The sequence below is a fragment of the Micropterus salmoides genome, unplaced genomic scaffold (genome assembly GCF_014851395.1).
Source record: "Micropterus salmoides isolate LMB-PRFRI ecotype aquatic unplaced genomic scaffold, ASM1485139v1 Ms_hic_scaffold_18, whole genome shotgun sequence".
Lineage (NCBI taxonomy): Eukaryota > Metazoa > Chordata > Actinopteri > Centrarchiformes > Centrarchidae > Micropterus > Micropterus salmoides.
Window position 1 is genome coordinate 25201363 of NW_024040928.1, and position 22679 is coordinate 25224041.

Genomic DNA, 22679 nt, shown 5'->3' on the forward strand with positions numbered 1-22679 from the left:
GACAGTGTTTATTAGAAAACAGACAGGATGTTTGACAGCACACATGAACAGACAGGTGAAGAGTCAAACTCCTCTCCCACCAGAATCTGACTCCTGATGTCCATGGTGCAATATGGTGATACTGTAGCAGCTGCTGAAGAACACAGATAAGATGATATTTTACTGGTCTGAGTTCGGCTGGTTCCTCATTTTATCTTTGCACTTAAATTTGTCTGAGAACTGAAGGGGAAGTGTTTTAGTCAGAATGTGGTTAACAAAAGCAGCAGAGCTCTGGAGCCCTTACCCTCTAACAAGGGCTTCACTTTGTATTGAAAAGTGGTGGGGACATAAGGGCTCAGATTAGGGGTGTGATGATACACATGAGTCACAAGACATGACGATGTACGAGAACAAGGGATTCATACATGAAGAGAACACCTCTCCAAAGTGCCAGATGTCATCGAACGTGAACATTTGCCCTCTGAAGTTGGTAACGAGATGAACTGCAGCCAGGTCGAGACCCGACGAAAATGCAGATGAGCTTCCCTAAGACGGCTGCAGCAGCTGTCTGGGTGGCTGATCTCAGACGATCTTGGAGGTGAAGATGCTGGATGTGGAGGTCCTGGGATGGTGTGGTTACATGTGGTCTGCGGTTGTGAGGCCGGTATGTGCTGCCAAATTCTGAAACGCCTTAGGAGACGACTTATGTTATAGAAATGAACATTCAATTCACGGGCAACAGCTCTGGTGGACATTCCTGCAGTCAGCATGCCAATTGCGTGCTCCCTCAAAACTTGCAGCCTCTGTGGCGTTGTGCTATGTGATGGAACTGCACATTTTCGAATGGCCTTTTATTGTGGCCAGCCTAAGACACACCTGTGCAATACCCATGCTGTCTGATCAGCATCTTGATATGGCACACCTGTGAGGTGGTTGTATTATCTCGGCAAAGGAGAAGTGCTCAGTAACATAGATTTTGTTATATTTGAGAGAAATAGGCCTTTTGTGTACATAGAGAAAGTCTTTGACTTAGACTTGATGAATGGGGGCAAAACCAAAAGTGTGCGTTTATAATTTTGATCAGTGTACATGTCTGAGATCTGTTGGTTCCTACTTATCTAATATTTTTCTGAGAAGTGAATGGGAAGTGTTTTGCTGATAAGGTGGTTGCAACATAAGCTGAGCTCTGGAGGTTTTATGCTCTAATGATGATGAATCGAGTCGAATCATGTAGGCCTGTGTGTTTGTGACATGGTCTGTGCACTGCATTTGCAGGGTGGGGATTGGGGGGGGGCAACTCAGTGATCTAGCCTCCACTACCACTTATCTAGCCCCAGTATTGCACCTCATCACTAGTTACATAACAAATTTATCCACACCGTCTTTGAAAACGCGCCCAAGCAAAGTACAGATACTTAACTTGTGAATCAAGCATCATATTAACATTATCTGCTTAATAAGCTAGACTACAGTGTCTGCCCCAACTGGCTTAATAGGCAGTTCCTTTTGAATGCCATGGCTCGCTCAGCTGTCCAGTCACCATCACTGTTCTAGTTCTAATATTTTTACCAATAGCCACTAATCAGCAACTCCAATGGGAAACACTTCCATGCATGAATCATGTCTGTTGACCTGTCTTACTAAAGAAGAAAGAACATGGTTTCAATATAATTTGAAAGCTGGCAACAGCATTTTAGCTTGTATTTTAAGGTAAAAAAAGTACTGTGTTATGACCCTTGATGAACCTTAAAACCACATTACCGGAGTCAGATTCTTCTCAGGAGCGCGCCGACCAACTATTTTCTAGCTGAAATGACACTTAAACTGGGGCTACCTGCTTGTGTTATCTTGGTATACTATGTGTGGCAAAGGAGAGGCGCACTGAACTTGTGGCATATGATAAGGGATCTACGTAGTACATCACTTATGTACTTGTGTGTAAAGAGAAAACCAGAACACCTATAACAAGGTTCTGACTATTACCTTACCCTAAACCTAAACACAAATTCAAACATTGAACTTATGGAAATTTAACATTTAACATTGGCACACAAGCTGACATAAATTCTTTACTGAACCAACTTAACAAATAACACCAGAAAAGCCTTTTGTATTTTCCACCTTTAATAAAAAGGTTATCCTACTACCCTCTCACTGTCACGACTCAGTAAATCTACAGACTTATCTGCAGTATCTTGAGGATGTGACATCAACTGTGTCAAAGATGAACTACAGGATGTTCTGTGTGAGAAATGGAAAAACATGTCACTGAAAGTGAATGTATTACTGGTCCTGAGCAGAGAATCTGTCAGGATGTTGCAACTTGGAGGTAAGGTGGAAAGGCACAGGAAGCGGGGAGCCCGAAAGAACGTGGTGGTGGAATCATTAACAAATGTTGGTCGTTAGGTTGTTACAGAAGTTATTCATTTTGGTAAGTTGATGTCCAACATCCTGTCTCAGGTCCTCTGTCCTCCAGAGTGTACCTGTACCTGGCTCATAGTGCAGGTATTTTGTCCTTCTACGGTATCTCCGAAACCATGACTCTCCAGAGGACGGGGTAACATTCTGAGAAAAACAAATTATAAAGTTGTAAAAAGATGATACAAGAGTAATGTATTGAGGGGTCCGGAGGGAGGACTAAGGGATGCAGGGATGGGGAAGAGGGTTGAGCGATGAAGGGGTGAGGGTTGAGGTGTGATGGATGAGGGGAGGATTCGGACCCATGAGAAGATGAAACCGGAGTCTGCTGTCTGAGAGATGGATCGGAGCCAGTTGGAGTTGAGACTCTGAGTGGGGGAGCCGTCTATTCTCATTCTCATTCTTCAGAAAAGGGAAGGGAAAAAGCGGTTTGGGTGGGAGGTATGTGAAAACTGAGTCAAGGGGAAGTGAATAGAAAAGGTGTGCTTAAGTAGCCTACTCATATAGGATGAGTCCAAAACGTTGTCTTACTTCCCAAAGCTATTTATAAAACTTAATTTAGACTACTTACAACCTGATAATATTTAGTTAGTAAACTGGAAACTCTCATCTACTATCTTTTCCATGTGACCTGAATGCATTGTCAGTGATACAAGGTGTGACACCTCTTAAGAAACTGCTAGTGTGATGTTTTTAAATCTATCTTTACTGATGTTGCTTGAAGCTGGCAAAGGCTCAGTGATATTTTTACATCTTCCTGCAGAGAAGATCACAGCAGGTTAACAACTGACACAAGAGGGCGCCTTCATCCTGCTAACCAGGGATGTAGTGGAGGTTACAGCACCTCAACTCACTTAGTTCACATGTTTTTAGGCTAATGCATCATGGTTAGCGCTGTGAAACTGTTTTGAAACTGGAATTTATCTTTCAAAAGCTTGAAAAAAAATTATACTAACGGACTGATTGACTTTGCCATCATCATAAAGTCAGTAATCTGTTAATGATATTTTTCACTATATTTGGGTTGTGTGAGAAGATTGTTTTAACGCTGAAGCTTTTGTGTGAATAACTGTATTGACATTAATCAGTAAAACTTGAAATCTTTAGTGGACTGTTGAGAATTTAACTGCTAAAGTTGGTAAAGTTGGTTTATTGTGACAAAACTGAAAGGATATGTAGGAAAGCATACATTTTTCAGATATATTCCACACAGAACAAGGTTCACTCTGTCCACATATTTCCTCGTTCCCTCCTCTTCAGATCAACAGTTTGAAGATGGGTGTAATCAACATGTGATGAAGTGTAAGTGCTGAAAGGCTCCATTCACTGCAGAAGCACATGCTGTTTGGATCAGAGCTCAGACTAGTTTCATTTCTTATAAAGTGAAACTCAAACAGTCATCGCCAGTGAGAGGTGAAATGGCTCAGATAGGAATTCAGCTGGACCAGGAAACAATTTGCTGTTCCATATGTCTGGATCTAATGAAGTGTCCTGTGACTATTCCCTGTGGACACAGCTACTGCATGAACTGTATTAAAAGCTACTGGGATGACAATGATAAGGAGCAGATCCACAGCTGCCCTCAGTGTAGGCGGACCTTCACACCGAGGCCTCTCCTGGTGAAAAACACCGTGTTAGCAGATTTAGTGGAAGGACTGAAGACCGGACTCCATGCTGCTCCTGCTGATCACTTGTATGCTGGACCTGAAGATGTGGCCTGTGATGTCTGCACTGGGAGAAAACTGAAAGCCTGCAAGTCCTGTCTGATCTGTCTGGCCTCTTACTGTGAGAAACACCTCCAGCCTCACTATGAATCACCTACATTTGAAAAACACAAGCTAGTGGACCCCTCCACACAGCTCCAGGAGAATATCTGCTCCCGCCATGGTGAGGTGATGAAGATGTTCTGCCGTACTGATCAGCAGCGTATCTGTTATCTCTGCCCTGTGGATGAACATCAAGGCCACGACACAGTCTCAGCTGCAGCAGAGAGGACTGAGAGGCAGAGAGAGCTCGAGGTGAGTCGACAAAACATCCAGCAGAGGATCCGGGACAGAGAGAAAGATGTGAAGGTGCTTCAGCAGGAGGTGAAAGCTATCAATCACTCTGCTAATAAAATGGTGAAGGACACTGAGAAGATCTTCACAAAGCTGATCCGTACCTTCAAGAAAAGACGCTCTGATGTGAAGCAGCAGGTCAGATCCCAGCAGGAAACTGAAGTGAGTCGAGTCAAAGAGGTTCAGGAGAAGCTGGAGCAGGAGATCACCGAGCTGAAGAGGAAAGACGCTGAACTGAAGCAGCTGTCACACACTGAGGATGACAACGTGTTTCTAAACCACTACCCCTCACTGTCAGCACTCAGTGAATCCAGAGACTCATCCAGTTTCACTAACCGTCCTCTGCGCTACTTTGAGGATGTGACAGCGGCTGTGTCAGAAGTCAGCGACAAACTACAGGACGTTCTGAGTGAGAAATGGACAAACATCTCACTAAAAGTGACTAAAGTGGATGTTTTGCTGTCATATTTACAACCAGAGCCCAAGACCAGAGCTGGATTCTTACAACATTCATGTGAAATCACACTGGATCCAGACACAGCACACACACAGCTCTTACTATCTGAGGGGAACAGGAAAGAAACATTAATGAGTAAACCACTGTCTTATTCTAGGCACCCAGAGAGATTCCTGGCAAATTTCCAGGTGCTGAGTAGAGAGGGTCTGACTGGACGTTGTTACTGGGAGGTGGAGTGGAGGGGGACAGCAGTTTATGTAGCAGTCGCATATAAGAATATCAGCAGAGCAGGGAGGTTGAATGAATGTGGATTTGGATTTAATGACAAGTCTTGGGCATTAAGATGTCACAAAAGAAATTATGAATTTTGGTACAACAACATCAAAACTCCCGTCTCAGGTCCCCAGTCCTCCAGAGTAGGAGTGTACCTGGATCACAGTGCAGGTATTCTGTCCTTCTACAGCATCTCTGAAACCATGACTCTCCTCCACAGAGTCCAGACCAAGTTCACTCAGCCTCTCTATGCTGGACTTTGGATTTTAACTTTGGGAGACACTGCTGAGTTCTGTAAACTCAACAAGACAGAAATAATTTAAGGGACAGTAGGTAAATAATTTGTTCTGTTGCTTAAACTTATTTTTGCTGCTGAGAGCTGATTGTTGTGGCATTATGAGGTATTGAGGTAATTTTACGTCCTCTCATTAGTTGTTGTGTAAATCTGAGTTTCTGTAGGTGGCGCTCCTTCCTGTGTCTGTTTAGCCATGGAGACTATAATTGAATCATGATGATTTTTAAATAGCTGAACTGACATTTATCTGCATTAAAATGTAAACTTCTCTGTGCTCTAAATGTTTTTTGCACAATTCTGTTGATGTATTTTATGTTGTTGTTTCTCTTCTGCTGCATGGATCTTAAGAGAGATAGCACCTGACCTTCCTTTATCATAGATATTTTGTTCTATCCACTTTGTAATAATAATATATATTTATATGTATTTGTTTAGCAGCAAAGGAAAGCACAAATGAGGTACTACATGGTGTTATAAAACTGTAGTTATCATGATCATGATCATGGTCTTTTCTCTTACATGACTGAGATTCTGGTCAAATATTTCTGATTATGTGGATGAAGTGAATCTGTACATGAAATCATTGAATAAGAGTCATTCAACAGATTTTACTGATGAGATGTGTGAACAAACTGAAGGTTTACATAATGAATGAAACAATTTATTCATGACTGAACAAAGTTTCTTCTTCTTGTCTTTATTTCAGTTTGTCATGCAAAGCTAATAAAGAAAATGTAAAGCTGTTGAAGCTAAGGCATCTTGACAGGCTAACAAGTGAAATGTGAAAATGCACAACACTAGAGGGCGCCTTCATTCTGCTAACGAGGCATGTAGTGGATTTAAACACCTCAACTCAGTCTGTCTACAGTTTCAGTTAACAGCATGTTTTTAGGTTAATAAGATATGAGTCATAATAAAAATGCAAGGTGTAATACATCATGGTTTACTTGACTATTTGAACTTAAATCTGTGCTTAAACTACAAATCTAACATCCACAAGAAAGTGCCAGTCTGACATTCACACTACTGACTTCAAGGAGAGAAGAGAGAGATGCCCCCCCACGACCTTTTCTGACAAATCTCTCCTTGATTTCCTTTCATCTCTACTACTGTCTGCAATAAAGATTGGAAAATTCTGCAAAAATACTTTGTAGGGTTGTTGAAGTAACATTATTTACCGATGCTGTGTTTTTATCTATAGTTTTTACCTGCGTTTGTGGTGTATTTGATTGCATCACGACCCCCCGGCTGTGACCCCGGCGTCCTTTATGATACGTGTGTGAATGTATGTGTTTTTTGCGTTCTTTTGCCCTTTTGGTATGTCTGCTGTGTGCTTGGTGTGTTTTTGTTTGGCATCTGTCTTTGTGTTCTGCTTTCCCTCTCATGCTCTGGATACCGCTGGTGGGTGTGGTCGCTGGTGCTCCGGATGAGAGGCCGATTCTGTGAAAACACGGAAATACTGGCACATTCACATTGACAATGTGCACATACACACTGAAAATTATCATACATGCACCAACAACACACCAAGCACACGCACTGAAACCAGAGTCGCACAGAGTAGGATACAGGCTACTTGTCTGTGTGTGTATCTCAGTGTGTGACTGTGAAGTCATTTCAGTGCCTGTTTCAATGTAACAGGAAGTCACTGATGGAGCTAGCTAAATATCCATGGTCAAAATACATGTAGAATGTGTATAATAAGCTCAGCAAATCATTGCATATTGTAGATCATAAAGTGAAGTGTTGTAAGTTTCATGTGAATAAGAAGACAGAGATAAAGTTTATAAAACATCTGAAGGTGAGGAGCAAAAATTAAATGTGACATACAATAAATATCCCTCCCTGTAGGTTTAAGGATACTGAACTAAATATATAAATATAATAAATGATTAACTGTTCATATAATTGCTTAGATAGACAATCTCTCTGAACAAGGAATACCACTCGCACTGAAATCCATGTTTCATCATGTTAGCTATGCTTTTATTTTGAAAGTTAGGACTGGAATCTAAGGCTTCCTGTTACACTACAACAGCTTCTGGGCGCACTAAAATAATTTTACATGCACACACTCAGATACCCCTGTATTTCAGTGTATGTGCGCACATTGTCAGTGCGTGTGTGACAGTTTTCAGTGCGTGTGCGTATGTTTTTCAATGTTTTCACCCTAATCGGCCTCTCATAGGCCTCTCATACTCATACCTCCTGCCTGTTCACCTGGGCTCATCACTTCAATCAAGCACACCTGTTCCACATCCTGCAATCAACTCACTCATAAAAGCCAGACCAACCTTCCAGTAACTGTTGGATTGTTGTACCATTCAGCATAAGCACAAGTCAGCCAAACTTAGTCTTGAACGCTTAATCTTGTCTGACTTTTGAGCTACCGAATGTTAACTTGTCTTTTTCCCTGTCTCGACCAGAGAGTACCAGCCTGGACCTTGGACTCAGTTCGGCTCACCTGGACCATGAAACCCAGAGAACAGGAAACCGGACCCCAAACTCCCACGTTAATCTGAACATCTACCACCCAGCCCATATCTCTGTTTGCACCTTATAAATTCTTATAAGTTCTCCTTTCTTTGAACTGCTACTCTAGTCTGTGTTCTGACAGATTGTACTTGTTGATTTAGATGCAGCTTGACTATGCAGTGAAATTAGGGACCAAAATAAAAAAAATTTGCTTAATACCAAACAAGTAGGCCTACATTCACACTTTAGCCATTTTTCTTTTTTTTACCACCGCAAAAATTAAATATTCAAAATGTGTGTTTCCCACAGGATTTGGAGAGACTATGGGAGGTGGGTCCGAGGCCCAAGAGGGTCCGATAAAGTAAATTACATGTGCTCACTTACTTTTAATGTACACATGTAATAGGTTTTATACTTTCTGTGAATATAATCCAATTAATCTTGTTTCCATCCTGTATAGACACCTTATTTTGAAAACAAGATATCACATGTGTATCCTCGCGCTAAATTCATCAAGTCTGACCCAATTTGATAAATAACACGTGGTTCTCAACTTTGCTTCTTTCTCAGACAATAGTGATGGTAAAAGTGACTCTTTTGACAGGCTCGAATCTTCAAATCTTGTTGATTAAAATTAACAAATCTTGTCCAGGGTGCACCCCGCCTTTTGCCCGATGTCAAATGCGACCCTGTACGCAGGATAACTGGTTGACGTTGGATGGATGGATGGATGGTTATTGCGGCACTGCAGCCCTCGATGTAAAAACAGTATGTATTAACGTCAGATTTGCTGGGAATATATTGAAGTAATAAGCTTGACACACTGCATGTTTTTTAACACACTCTTTAATAATAATCGGGATAAATCCTCCGAGATCTTAAAAAAACTGCATCACAGAGAAATGAACAAAGAAATAAACACTTTATATAAACGCAGCAGTTTGGCAAGTCTGGACGCAGAATGGGCCACATCAGGTCCAGATTCTGCAGACAGAGAGAAACAAACATGAGCACATCACTGCCAGGTTGTTCACCACCCAAGAGTAAAAAAATTTACATTTAGCTGACACTTTTATCCAGAGTGACTTACAATTGCTATATATAGGTTGCATACCTCCGGAGCAACTAGAGGTTAAGTGTTATTCAAATCCAGGTCTTTCACACCAAAGGCATGTGTTTTATCCCCTGCGGCATCATCACCACCCCTGCTGATAAATAAAAAGTAAAAGTTACGATGCGTTCTCTGGCAGATCTGGATCAGCTTTAAGCTGTAAACACACCACAGGCCTAATGTCAACGCTGCTATGTGTCTGTGTTTTAATGTTTTAATGATCATGTCCCTTTGTTTTGGAGAGGAGAAGACCTCAGAGGTACTTCGGCTCCTGGTAGAACCCTGTCAGTGCTCTGAAGTGGAGCGGACCCAGAACAACTCTCATCAGCTGTTAACACTAGCAGCACTAAAGTTTTAATTTTAGGCATTTAATGCGAAATGTCTGATCCAGAGCAGGAAGTTGTTTTGTGCTCAAAATGTGTGCAGTGCAATATTGTGGGACTAATTATTTATTCAGTAAAGCATAGAAAATGGTGGACATGGCATGGGTAATCAAACATGTTTAAAACAAACAAAAAGCACTCACTTAAATGGTGGATTAAAGGGCAAACAGGAAGTACTGTTATAAACTTAATTACAACATTATACCCATGCAGGAACACAGTATTAAGAAGAATGTAAACAAAGAATGTTTAACATTAAGATAAAAACTAAAATTTATTCTGTCTATATAGAGACAGAGTATAAAAAATACAATATATAGAATATCCAACATGTCTGCCTCCATTGTTCACTCTCTCCACCTCTAGAGGGAGTCCCAGCTCTTTTAAGGACAAAACAACATGTTGCATTCAATTAGTAATGCCTGTTTTTTGGGGGGTGGGAGGGGCGGTGTTAGTTGATGGTGGCATAGAGGCTGCTGGGTTCAGCTGAGGCTCCAGCAGAAGAAGAGGAAGCTTTCACTTTCATGTAGGTCACTGCATCGTCTTCATCATCACCTCGAACCTGGAAGGAAAGAGAACAATTCACATATTAAATAAACACAAGTTAACACAACATGAGAGTTCTGAATTTGTCCTGATTTGCTGCCATCTAACAACTAAAATGTTCAATTTGCTGCAGCTTTTCTTTTTTATTAGATCATATAATATCTTGCGAGTGGAGTTCACATGTTGATCTGATGGTAGTGCTACTGTACAGGAAAGGTGAGAGGGTCACTGAAAAAAACACAGGAATTCAGCGTCTGTCATGAATCATACTCATAAATATTCACAAAACATTTCATGTCATTCTGCTCTTTAGTTTTGGACCAAAGAGACTGACAGCCTGACTGACATCAGAATACATATCATAAATTAATAACAACCTTAATAATAAAATAGAATATTCATTCACTGCCATCATCACTAGAACCAATCAGACAGCTTACCCGGCCTTTACTGTTGGATGCAGCGTTTGTGAGCTTACACATATTGTTCGTTTGATGATGTTTGTTCACTGCAAGTTCCTCTCGATTTTCCTACTGATAAATAAACTAGACTCCGTATCTTAGATTTAGGCTTAAGAAAGTATTTTGCTTCAATACATATTTAAATATTGACAGGCTTGTTGTCACACCTTCTACAGTGCTGCTAGAACATGCCCTCTTATTGAGGCTAACTTGCTCTCCGACCGCAGACGCTGTGGATTCTGCTATATTTCAGCAGAGTAGGACTGGTTACCATGGCAATGCGCGGTCATTGAGTTTATTCATCATCAAACTCTCTGCAGAATCGCATAGTATCCCTTTAATAAAGTACAATTAGAAAAAATATTGAAGCTTAATAATGTTTAATTATTTAATGTGTGTTTCATGTGTCCTTACCTGGAAACCCAAACACCAGCATCATAAATAAAGACATTATAATCCATCTGAATTCAACCATCGTGCTTCTCTCTTGGTCTCACGCTCTCAACGTGCTGCTTCTGAAAGTAATACAGCATCTACTTCCTGTAATTAGGAAGGAGTCACTTCCTCAAACTGACTTCAGTCTGTGTTTTCTCTCCTCTATTGGACATTGAATTTATGTGTGATATTAAATTTAATTCTCTCTGATTTTCTTGTGGATAACAAAGAGATGAAAAATCTTTTACTTTTATGTTTGATGCATTTCACTGACTTTCTAATCTACAGTGATTTAAAGTGAGGCTAACAGCAGACAATGTGTTGATCAGCAACAGAACAGAGGGAGTTGAATGTGTGAAGATAGTTAAGATAAATGTTTGCAATAATCCAACTTATTTTCTTTAGTGTTTATTAGAAAACAGACAGGATCCATGGTGATGTTTGACAGTCACATGAACAGACAGGTGAAGTCTCAAACTCCTCTCCCACCAGGATCTGACTCCTGATGTCCATGGTGCAATATGGTGATACTGTAGCAGCTGGTGAAGAACACAGATAAGATGATATTTTACTGGTCTGAGATCTGCTGGTTCCTCATTTTATGTCTGCAGTTATTTTTATCTGAGAACTGAAGGAGGCGTGTTTTAATGAGAATGTGGTTAACATTCTCAGCAGAGCTCTGGAGGTGTTAACCTCTAATGATGACCACCCGTGAACACCCTGATGAGAGTCTGACTGAACTGTCTTTTAATATCCTAGAGGTAGAATAAGTCCCCCAGGGCCCACTTTTGATCACATGTAGTAGGACGTCAGTTCATGCTGTTTTGAAATGGTTTGTTATAAGGACCTTTTAGCAAAACAAAATCTACAGAAATAGATGTTTCATTTGAGTCTGGATGACATCACCACGTCAGGGTTTTCATGCTCTGCACGCTAGAGATGAGACTTTGGTCCTTTAATAATGTCATATTACAGAACGTCTGGGCATTTTCTTGTGATTTTAAATGCATTTATATTTTATTTATATAAATGTTAGAGCACAGTGCAAACAGAGGAACCAAATGAAAGGTTTACTAAAAGAGCTAAGAGACAAAGTAGTGGTCAGCTGACCAAAGGCATGCTTGTAGTGTAGACTATGTGTGTGTTTGTGTGTGTGCATAGTCATTGCCACACTCTTTTTACTGGGGCACGTGCCTCTGTATTAATAAGTTCTGCTCCAGTCACATGGTGAACACCCTTGGTGTCATTTTTGGATGTGTAGTACTCTGCGGTCAAGTGAGCAACAACACTTCTGCAACTTCCATTCAAGTTAGTAATAATAACTATGCAACATCTAGTTACACCTTCAAAATAAGTTTTATGTTGGCTGATTTACACTGTCAAACATTGCAAAAAATGATTCAAAGGTGAAAGTGAATGTTTACAAGGTTGAGAGGAAATCTCATCAGCAAGAGGATGAAAAGGGATCATCATTCTGGGCACATAAAGAGAAAACAACTCAATGAGAGGGACTTTCAGGAACAGCAGTCAGGTAAACTTGTGTTCTCTCCTCTCAAAGTCTCAGCAAATAACAGTGATGTTAGGTTATTGTTCAGCTGCAGTGAACCTCTCTTCTCTGTCAGCCTTGCTAACTCAGCTGGGCAGCGCATCTCTTGATCTGTTTGTGTTTTGGTTGCCTGCCAGCCTTTGTGTCTGACCAATGTCAGAATGTAATTACGTTTGATAAAGGCCGACGGGTGTTCATAAACTGCAGCTCGGAAAAAATAAACTTGTCACGCATAAACGTGCGTCCATACATGTGTGCATTAAATAGAACTCGCTTATTCCAGCAGCAACATTAGTGGGACTAATCCAGACAACACATGGATGTGATGGTACTCCTCATAGGTGCACATCATTTTAAAACAAGAAAGTGATTATCTGTCTGTCAGCCAAGATGTAGTAACTCTGGACTAATGCAAGATGGAAAGCAATGGATTGACACAGACTATTAAAATGTTGATTAGCGGGGCAGACTGGGCCATATGGATGCATCTCTTAATAGTAAATAATAAACATCACGTCATAGTATAAATAGTATTATACATTTGAGGGAGCCAGTTTGAATGGGCCTAATGCAACTGATAGCAATACTTGCTAGATATAAATGTTATCTATAATTTACAGGGGCTATGCTAAAGTTTGTCAGTAGAGTAGATGCTGGATCATCAGCAAGTAAAAGCACTGACTCCAGCCTCAGCCAGTAGATATACTAGCACAGACCCAGTCCAGACGTCTTTAGCAAGTCCCACAGATCCACGTGAAGTACAGCCAGCCTCAGCCAGTACAGCCAGAACTGTACAACCAGCATCAGATACAAGCAGCTCACACCCGAATGGAACAGTTGCTGCTCCACCAAATGAGTGAGTGTGCAGAGGTTCATTCAAACCAACATAGGATTTTTCTAGAGGAGGTTTATTCCATTCAGGCTTATTACAGAGACATTAAAATATTAAAATTGAACCCATGCACAAAATCTGGATGAAATCCCTTTGGAAAGTGTATGAAATGCGTTAATTTGTGCTTCACCAGCTTCCCGTATTAACACTTTTCATACACTTTCAAAAATGTATGAGGGATGGGAGGGCCCGTGCCCCAGTAGAGGTTTATGTTTGGCAACGCCCCTGGGGGTTGATATGAATACGCTAAGATATATAAAGTATGTATAAGTACAAGGTTAACATTATGACATTAAATACAGAATCAACAGCTGAATGTATGATATGAACACAACGTACAGATCAGATATATACAGTACGGACAGCAGTATAAATGTGTATGGGTATGTGAGAGCATTATTTAAAGACATTAAATAAGAAATGCATGAATAATAAGTTATCTTTCCTTTAAATGAAGCTGCTGTCTTCTGAACTGACTGCAGATGAGAAACATTTCATAACTGAGAAAGTTAAAGACATTTTAGAAAACCTGATGTTAATATGAGATCAAGACTTGAGTATCTTTGTCCAGCGCAGACTGACATAGAAATAACTTGGTACAAAAACACATTTGTCACACTGATAAATAAAAACACTTTCAGTCATCCAAAATCTTAAAATGATCTCATGATTCTGTTGTTTGTCTATCTTATGTAAACAGAAGTTGTTGATCAGTGAAGTCTGACTGAGACAGAAGGCTCTCCAACATTTTCATAGTTCACCGTACCATCATCTTCATCTTCATCATTATGCTCCTGTGAAACACAACAACACATGAGAGTCATGAGAACGCCCTACATTTTCTCCTAGCTGACGGTAGATGTGTTCAAACTGAACACAGTTCACAGTTGAGTCAGCAGAACCTGAACACACATTTGATAAATCAGTTTCAAACTCACCATGTTTCCATCCATCTGTGTTTTGTTCCCTGAAAAGACAAAAATGGGTCTAGTTTAGTTTCCATAGTGTTTATTTTAACTTCTGGTTTATGAATGTTTCATCTGTGGATGCTCTCACCTTCAGTTCTTGTCCAGATGTTGACTGAAACAACAGTTATTATGAGTCCTGATAAACCCACAGACACAATGATGAACCGCAACAAATCTGAAAATAGACCTTAGAAGTGTTAAATACGTGTTTTGATGATCAGATAGTTTGTAGAGTGTTCTTGCATTTTTCTTCATCTCTAATATCTGAATCATCTGAAGTGTTTTTTCTAGCTTTAAATGTATTTCTGTTCTATTCAGTCACTACCTTTTGGTTTTGTTTGTTCATTGTTGTTTGTACCTGCTGATGTGGTTTTCTTCACTGATGTCCATGTGTTTCTTGTTTCCCATGTTGATGTAACTGATTCTGGTGATCAAAATGTAAATGTGATAATAAAACCACAACTTATAATTGTTATTATAGTTCTGCTAATTTTAAGACAACATTTATGTGCTGAGAAAATAAAATCTAAGTAAAATAAATGGAATTAAAGATCGACAAGTTCTATGTGTTTCAATAATAAAAATAACAATAACATGTAAATGGTGTATGTGATTTTTCAATTGATTTTGATAGTTTGGGTTTTAGAAATTTGAACTGATTAAAAATCTTTTGAAAAGAATTTCTACATCCTCACTTGTAAACACAGCAGTTTAAATGTTTTGTAGTGTGTGTGGAGCTCAGAGAATGGGAAAATAAACAAAAATGGTGATTAAATATATAAGAGTTTGCCAGCGTCATCAAAACATACAAGACCGCCACTGTAAACATGCATCTACACTTTATCCAAATCAATTGCATTTGTTTATAAATTATGTTCACAACTCCTAGATTAGTTTCATGTTGGATCAGTAAGCTTCTTTGTTTCTCACCTTGTTTTGTTGTTGTCACCATTGTTGTTGTTTGTGCTGCTGTCAATATTGATCTTGTTGTTGTTGCATCCCCATCTGACAGATAAAAAACCCCAACAAACTGTAAAATGAGAAAATACTTCATGTTTATAAATGATGTCATTTCAAAACTTTACATCTCAGCTGGTTTCTCACCTGAGGACTGAGGGCTGAAGGGAAACAGCTGCACTTTTTTAGTGTAACTATCAGTCACGTTACATTTAAACAACTCAGGATGCTTCGACTTCTGATTAAAGTCAGATGTTGTAAATGTCACAGTGGCTGAACAGGAATGCTGTGATCTCTTCATGTCTGTCAAATCATTCTTATTACCCTCATACAGCCACTTCACTGTGTGACTACAGTGTTCATGTATCAACACAGAGCAGGTTAACGTCACCTTATCAGCGTCCTGATGTTCAGTCACTGGTGAAGATGGAGATATTGTGAGAGAAAGACAACAAGAGTAAAGTTAATTTCATCACTGTGATCATAATTATTGTAATGTTTCAGTATATTGTTCTAACAAGACAGTTTGAGCTGAAAACATTATGATGTAAATACTCACTGTTAATAACAGACAGATGAACCGCAGAGCCTTCACCTTGTTGTTGTCCTGATCTGAACTGTCTGCAGGTGTAAAGACCAACATCCTCGACTGTGACCTTCTTTATAACCAGAGAACAGTTCTCTGTAACACTCAGTCTGTCTGATTTAGCTTTGGCATCGTTGAGAATCTGCCCTTGTTCAAACAGCGTATCCGTTTGTTTCGTTCTTGAATCAGTGAAGAACCATGTAGTACTGTCACACTTACCCTTATCATCTATCACATTTTTACAAGACAGAGTGACTTCATCTTCAACTCTGATTATGAAAGACTGTTGCCCAGTTGCTGCTGTTGAGATAAAGAGAGAAAAATAAAAGTTAAACATGAATTTAACTGTTATGTTCAGTTAGTATGAAGATAATTTTAGATACTACAGATGTTTGTAAATATATCTCACTCTTCATGGTTTACATGATTTCACAAAACTCATCATGTTGCATACAAAACTTGGCTTTCTCAGTTAAAAGAATAATACTTAAAGGTTCAGTGTGTAAATTTTATTGGCACCTAGTTTACTTGTTAGTTTACTTTATTACAAGGTACAAGATTGTTTATCATTATACAAAGTTTGTAGTTCATTCATGCTAAACAAATACAACTTAAAACATTAAATGTGTATTGAAATATGGTAAAATGTAAATTAAACAATATGGATTTATAGGTATTTGTATACAAAGGTTAATTATTACTCACATATACACCCAGAACATTCTGCAGTTCATTTTTAAAAAGAACAATTAAAAGTACAATTAGTTTAATAATGTTTAATTATTTAATGTGTGTTTCATGTGTCCTTACCTGGAAACCTAAACACCAGCATCAGAAATAAAGACATTATAATCCATCTGAATTCAACCATCGTGCTTCTCTCTTGGTCTCACGCTCTCAACTGTCAAAGTCTCTAACGTGCTGCTTCTGAAAGTAATACAGCATCTACTTCCTGTAATTAGGAAGGAGTCACTTCCTCAAACTGACTTCAGTCTGTGTTTGATGCATTTCACTGACTTATCTACAGTGATTTACAGTGAGGGTAACAGCAGAAAATATGTTGATCAGCAACAGAACAGAGGAAGCTGAATGTGTGAAGATGTTTAAGATCGATGTTTGCAATAATCCAACTTATTTTCTTTAGATAGTGTTTATTAGAAACAGACAGGTGAAGAGTCAAACTCCTCTCCCACCAGAATCTGACTCCTGATGTCCATGGTGCAATATGGTGATACTGTAGCAGCTGGTGAAGAACACAGATAAGATGATATTTTACTGGTCTGAGATCTGCTGTTTCCTCATTTTATGTCTGCAGTTATTTTTATCTGAGAACTGAAGGAGGCGTGTTTTAATGAGAATGTGGTTAACATTCTCAGCAGAGCTCTGGAGGTGTTAACCTCTAATGATGACCACCCTGATGAGAGTCTGACTGAACTGTCTTTAAATATCATGGAGGTAGAAGAAGTCCCCACAGCTTTACCCCACAGCTTTTGAACACATGTAGCAGGTCAGTTCATGCTGTTTTGAATCAGGTTATTATAAAGACGTTTTAGCAAACTAAACTCTAAAGAAATAGATGTTTTATCTGAGTCTTTATGACATCACCACTTCAGGGCTTTTCATGCTCTGCACACTGCAGAGACGAGACTTTGGCCTTTTAATGATGTCATATTACAGCTACAGTAAGAGGTCATGTGCATCCACCATGAACACTTCTGAACGCAGCCTGAGCTGCTGCACGTCTGTGTATTTTCTTGCCCTTTTAGATGCAGCTAAATGAGTGTTTAGAATTTATTTTATAACACCTCCAGCCTCACCATGAATCACCTACTTTGAAAAAACACAAGCTGGTGGTCCACACAGCTCCAGGAGAACATCTGCTCACGTCATGATGAGGTGATGAAGATGTTCTGCCGTACTGATCAGCAGCGTATCAGTTATCTCTGCCCTGTGGATGAACATCAAGGCCACGACACAGTCTCAGCTGCAGCAGAAAGGACTGAGAGGCAGAGAGAGCTCGAGGTGAGTCAAAAAAACATCCAGCAGAGGATCCGGGACAGAGAGAAAGATGTGAAGGTGCTTCAGCAGGAGGTGAAAGCTATCAATCACTCTCCTAATAAAATGGTGAAGGACACTGACAAGATCTTCACAAAGCTGATCCGTCTCTTCAAGAAAAGACGCTCTGATGTGAAGCAGCAGGTCAGATCCCAGCAGAAGACTGAAGTGAGTCGAGTCAAAGAGGTTCAGGACTACTTTGAGGATGTGACAGCGGCTGTGTCAGAAGTCAGTGACAAACTACAGGACGTTCTGAGTGAGAAATGGACAAACATCCCTGTTACATTCCTCCAGATGGTAAGTCCAGGGAGAGGAGGAGCACCAATATTTGAAATAAAAACTGGGGCAAAAGAGGACAGGAAGTCAGGGTTATGTACAAACTAAAGTGTATTTATTCAATATTCAACAAAGGAAAACCAACTCAAAAATACTCTCTCAAAAGGAGACAGCGAGCCAACAAGGTAAGGCAACAACAAACACAGGGTAAGTAACTGAGGGAGCAAGATTCAAAACTAAATGAACCGCTGAAAAGTCCTCTCTGACTGAAAAGGTGACCAGACACTGTTCTGGACTCACGGAAGCTCTACGCTGGTGGGCTGCCTCTGTCCACTGGGCTGACGGGCTGGCAGTGGTCTGCTCACGGGTGTTGGTCTGCAGTGTGGTCGCAACAGGTAGAAAGGGAACAGACCAAGTGCTGGTGATCAAGCACACCTGCTGCCACTCACTCATGCAGCTGAGGCATGGGGGGAAGGGCCACTTCCTGAGAGAGACAAGGAACACACAACCCAACCCAAACACACGACCCGTAGGGTCGTAACAATCCCACTAACAGTGACAGAAGTGGATGTTTTGCTGTCATATTCACAACCAGAGCCCAAGACCAGAGCTGGATTCTTACAACATTCATGTGAAATCACACTGGATCCAGACACAGCACACACACAGCTCTTACTATCTGAGGGGAACAGGAAAGAAACATTAATGATGATTAATTTAGTCACCAGAAATCATTTAAGGGACAGTGGATATATTAATTTTTTCTGTTTCCTAAACTTATTTTTGCTGCTGAGAGCTGATGTGGCATTTCTTCACTGCACAGAGATCACCTGTCAATCAAACATTATGAGGGAGGTACTTTTACTTTTACACGCTCCTTCCTGTGTCTGTTTAGCCATGGAGACTATAATGGAGTCATGATGGTTTTTAAATACCTGAACTGACATTTATCTGCATTAAAATGTAAACTTCTCTGTGCTCTAAATGTTTTTTGCACAATTGTATTGATGTATTTTATGTTGTAGTTTCTCTTCTTCTGCATGGATATTTTTTTCTATCCACTTTGTAATAATAATATATATTTATATGTATTTGTTTAGCAGCAAAGGAAAGCACAAATGAGGCACTACAAGGTGATCTTTTCTCTTACATGACTGAGATTCTGGTCAAATATTTCTGATTGTGTGGATGAAGTGAATCTGTACATGAAATCAATGAATTGAATTGAATTGTTTTTATTTATCTTCCTGCATCTTGGCAGGCTAACAAGTGAAATGTGAAAATGCACAACACTAGAGGCGCCTTCATTCTGCTAACCAGGCATGTAGTGGATTTAAACACCTCAACAAAAGAGGGTGACAAAGAAAGTTTAACAATAAAATAAAGAGATAAACTTTATTTTACAAACCCTTTATTCTATGTAGGGACGCAGTATAAAAAATACAATGTACAGTATATCCCACATGTCTGCCTCCATTGTTCACTCTCTCCACCTCTAGAGGGAGTCTCAGCTCTTTTAAGGGCCACAGAGCTGAAACTGTGAGAAGAGAAAAACAACTGGTTTCTTTTTAATGACTATATGATTCAAACCATTATGCAAAAAACAACAGGTTGCATTCAATAAGTAATGCCTGTTTTTTTTTGGGGGGGGGGGGGGGGGGGGGGGGGGGGGGGTGTTTAGTTGATGGTGGCATAGAGGCTGCTGGGAACGGCTGAGGCTACAGCAGAAGAAGAGGAAGCTTTAACTTTCATGTAGGTCACTGCATCATCTTCATCATCACCCCGAACCTGGAAGGAAAGAGAACAAATCATATATTAAATAAACACAAGTTAACAAAACATGACCAAGAGTTCTGAATTTGTCCTGATTTGCTATTATCTAACAACTAAAATATTCAATTTGCTCAGCTTTTCTTTTTTATTAGATCATATAATATCTTGCGAGTGGAGTTCACATGTTGGTCTGATGGTAGTGCTACTGTACAGGAAAGGTGAGAGGGTCACTGAAAACACACGTCTGTGAAAAATCATTGTCATAAATATTAACAGAACATTTCATGTCAACTTGATCTTTAGTTTTGAAGCACAGAGACTGACAGCCTGACTGACATCAGAATCATACATATCATAAATAAAAACTGACCTTAATAATAAAATAGAATATTCATTCTGTAGCATGTCTACTTATGTTTTTAATAAACTTATGAGAATTAATACAAAATATTCAGAGAATATTAATTCATAAAGCTCTCATTTCGCGGGGCACCACCGGAGATTTAATTCACCCAGACTCTCCGGACGTCTGGGTAGTGTTTTAATAATTATACAATTATTCACTAGTGATCAGTTAGTTAATAATCGCTCAACTATCTTCAGTCAGTCTCATATTGAAGGGGTAAATTCTCGTGGCAGGGACTTGGAGGTAGACAATACACACACACAATTCCTGTGATTAAGGTGAAATTTATTAACTAACTAAGGTGGATATAACAATGGCTAAACAATGAGAATGTGGGTTTCTATTGTGGGGAGAATTTGATTCACACGGGCAGCTAATGAACGCAAGCTATGAGTTTTAAGAGTTAAAAATAATCTATTAACAAACTATTGGACATCAGGTCGGCAGCCTGCCTTGGCCTGTTGCACGGGTCCCCACGCTAGCTGCCCGATTCCTGGCTTTCTGCTAGGGAATTTTCAGGGGGTTCTCCATGTTTGAATGAAGAAAAACACTCCAGTGTTGACCGTCCTCGGTCTGGCAATTAGGCTGTTCTTTTTGGATGTCCTTTGGGTTACTGCTGGCGGGCCCACGTGGCTGGGTCCGGGCGTCGGTGGGATGAGTTAGCTCGACAAATAAAGCTTAACAGAACTTGGTCGTTCTTGAATTAAAAATGGGGAACTTAACGGACTGATAACTTTAAACAAACAAAAGGAAATAACATAAAAAGCAAGTAAGTTGCTGGGAACGGAGGAGAAGTCGAGGTCACGGCGCTTCGTGTGTGTGGCTTGAAACGAACAAAGAGCCTTCGCTGCGCCGGGTCGAACTTCTTAGGGCATTGCCGGGGAGAGGGAGCACGCTGGCCGTGTGCCGAAGTGCACGGGCAGAGTGAAGAGGACAAGAGAACAAGCAGAACAAGAGAAGAGAACAAGAGCGTGTGTCAGGCACCGAGCCTTATCTCAGCTGCTGGTGGCCAGTTTAACGTTCAAACTGCCCAGAAACAGCACTTAGGGAAAGCAAACCTTTCACCTCCTCCTCTGGGGTCTTTTCAGCCGTCTGTTGAGGGTTGATATCTCAACCCCCTCCTCTTTCTCCCAGGGAGAGAGAAGGAATATGGAGTCTTTCAAATTTATTTGATATAAAATGCAAAAATCCACACTATCCAATGAAGGTTAAAGTCAAGGGCAACTGGACTTAGTTGAAGATACTGGAAGATGTTTCGTCCCTCATCCAAAGGACTTCTTCAGTTCTGACTGACTGGCAGGGAAACTCAGCTAACAGGAACAGTTATTTTTCAGTTGTTTTACATTATTTATGCATCCTTAACAGTAGTCCAAGAAGAGTGTGTGAACTGATGCAGTCCTTGTCACATGTTGTTTTGTTCATTGCAGGTATGATGGAAAAATAATTAACATAATATGATCATTTCAGTTGATATTATATCTGTACAAATGTTTTGTTTCAGTCTGCGTTTGGAGCTGAAAGAGACTGTAGTCCAAGAGGAGTGTGCGAACTGATGCAGTCCCTGTCACATTGCAGACAAAATCACTATAGAAAGATCCAAAAAGAGAGATGTGGTGTAGTGGTGATTTTCGTGGTGTGTCCTGAACTTGCTACACTATAACCAATCAGACAGCTTACCTGGTGTTTACTGTTGGTCTTCCTGGTGTAGCTGATGGAGGCGTAGGAAACACCATCTTCAGGATCAGCCTACACAGAGAAGACAACATAATGGCTGCTCAGTAACAATTTATACTACTTGCTTACTTACTTTCTATACAATAAAGTCTGCAATGTTTGTTATTTTCTCTTTCTGGTGTAGGACTACACAGTTAATAGTGAAAAATAAAAAGCAAACTTTATACAACATTCAGCTCACCATGTTTCCATCCATCTGTGTTTTGTTTCCTGAAAAGAAAAGAGTCAGGTTTAGTTTACACAGTGACAATTATTATTAAATTATGAAAAGGTTTATTGTAACTTCTTGTTTATAAAAGTTGCCTCTGTAGTTGCTCTCACCTTTAGTTCTCTTCCATCTTATGACTACCACAGCAATTATCATGAGAGCTGCTAAACCCACAGACACAATGATGAACGTCAACTGAACTGGAGAGAGACCTAAATGTTAAATACAGTCAGAATAAAGTGTCTGTCAAAAATGTTTTCCATCATGTCTTTTCTAACTTTTAATGTATTTCTGTTTTGTTTGGTCACTACCTTTTGGTTTTGTTTGATCATTGTTGTTTGTCCCTGCTGATGTGGTTTTCTTCACTGATGCCCATGTATTTCTTGTT

General features: G+C 39.9%; 2 protein-coding genes and 1 long non-coding RNA gene across 4 annotated transcripts; 1 reads left to right on the plus strand and 2 right to left on the minus strand.

Annotated features, from left to right (window-relative positions):
- Positions 1-3706: 3706 nt before the first annotated feature.
- Positions 3707-6565, plus strand: LOC119908699 (tripartite motif-containing protein 16-like). Its single transcript, XM_038726537.1, has one exon. It carries the CDS (start codon positions 3816-3818, stop codon positions 5505-5507), a length of 1692 nt encoding a protein of 563 aa, XP_038582465.1. The 5' UTR covers positions 3707-3815; the 3' UTR covers positions 5508-6565.
- Positions 6566-8708: 2143 nt separating this feature from the next.
- Positions 8709-11002, minus strand: LOC119908752. The gene is made up of 3 exons (XR_005445335.1): positions 10870-11002; positions 9069-10010; positions 8709-8938 (listed from the first exon to the last, which is right to left on the minus strand). It is a non-coding gene; the product is annotated as an uncharacterized LOC119908752 (long non-coding RNA).
- Positions 11003-15232: 4230 nt separating this feature from the next.
- Positions 15233-17733, minus strand: LOC119908734. Of its 2 annotated transcripts, none has more exons than XM_038726591.1 (3): positions 17671-17733; positions 15813-16139; positions 15233-15670 (listed from the first exon to the last, which is right to left on the minus strand). In XM_038726591.1, the coding sequence occupies exons 1-3, from the start codon at positions 17714-17716 to the stop codon at positions 15378-15380; spliced, it is 666 nt and encodes a 221-aa protein (XP_038582519.1). In that variant the 5' UTR covers positions 17717-17733; the 3' UTR covers positions 15233-15377. The 2 variants fall into 2 exon arrangements, with proteins under 2 accessions (XP_038582519.1, XP_038582518.1); XM_038726590.1 differs by lacking the exon at positions 17671-17733 and adding an exon at positions 16650-16821.
- Between the last annotated feature and the right edge of the window lie 4946 nt (positions 17734-22679).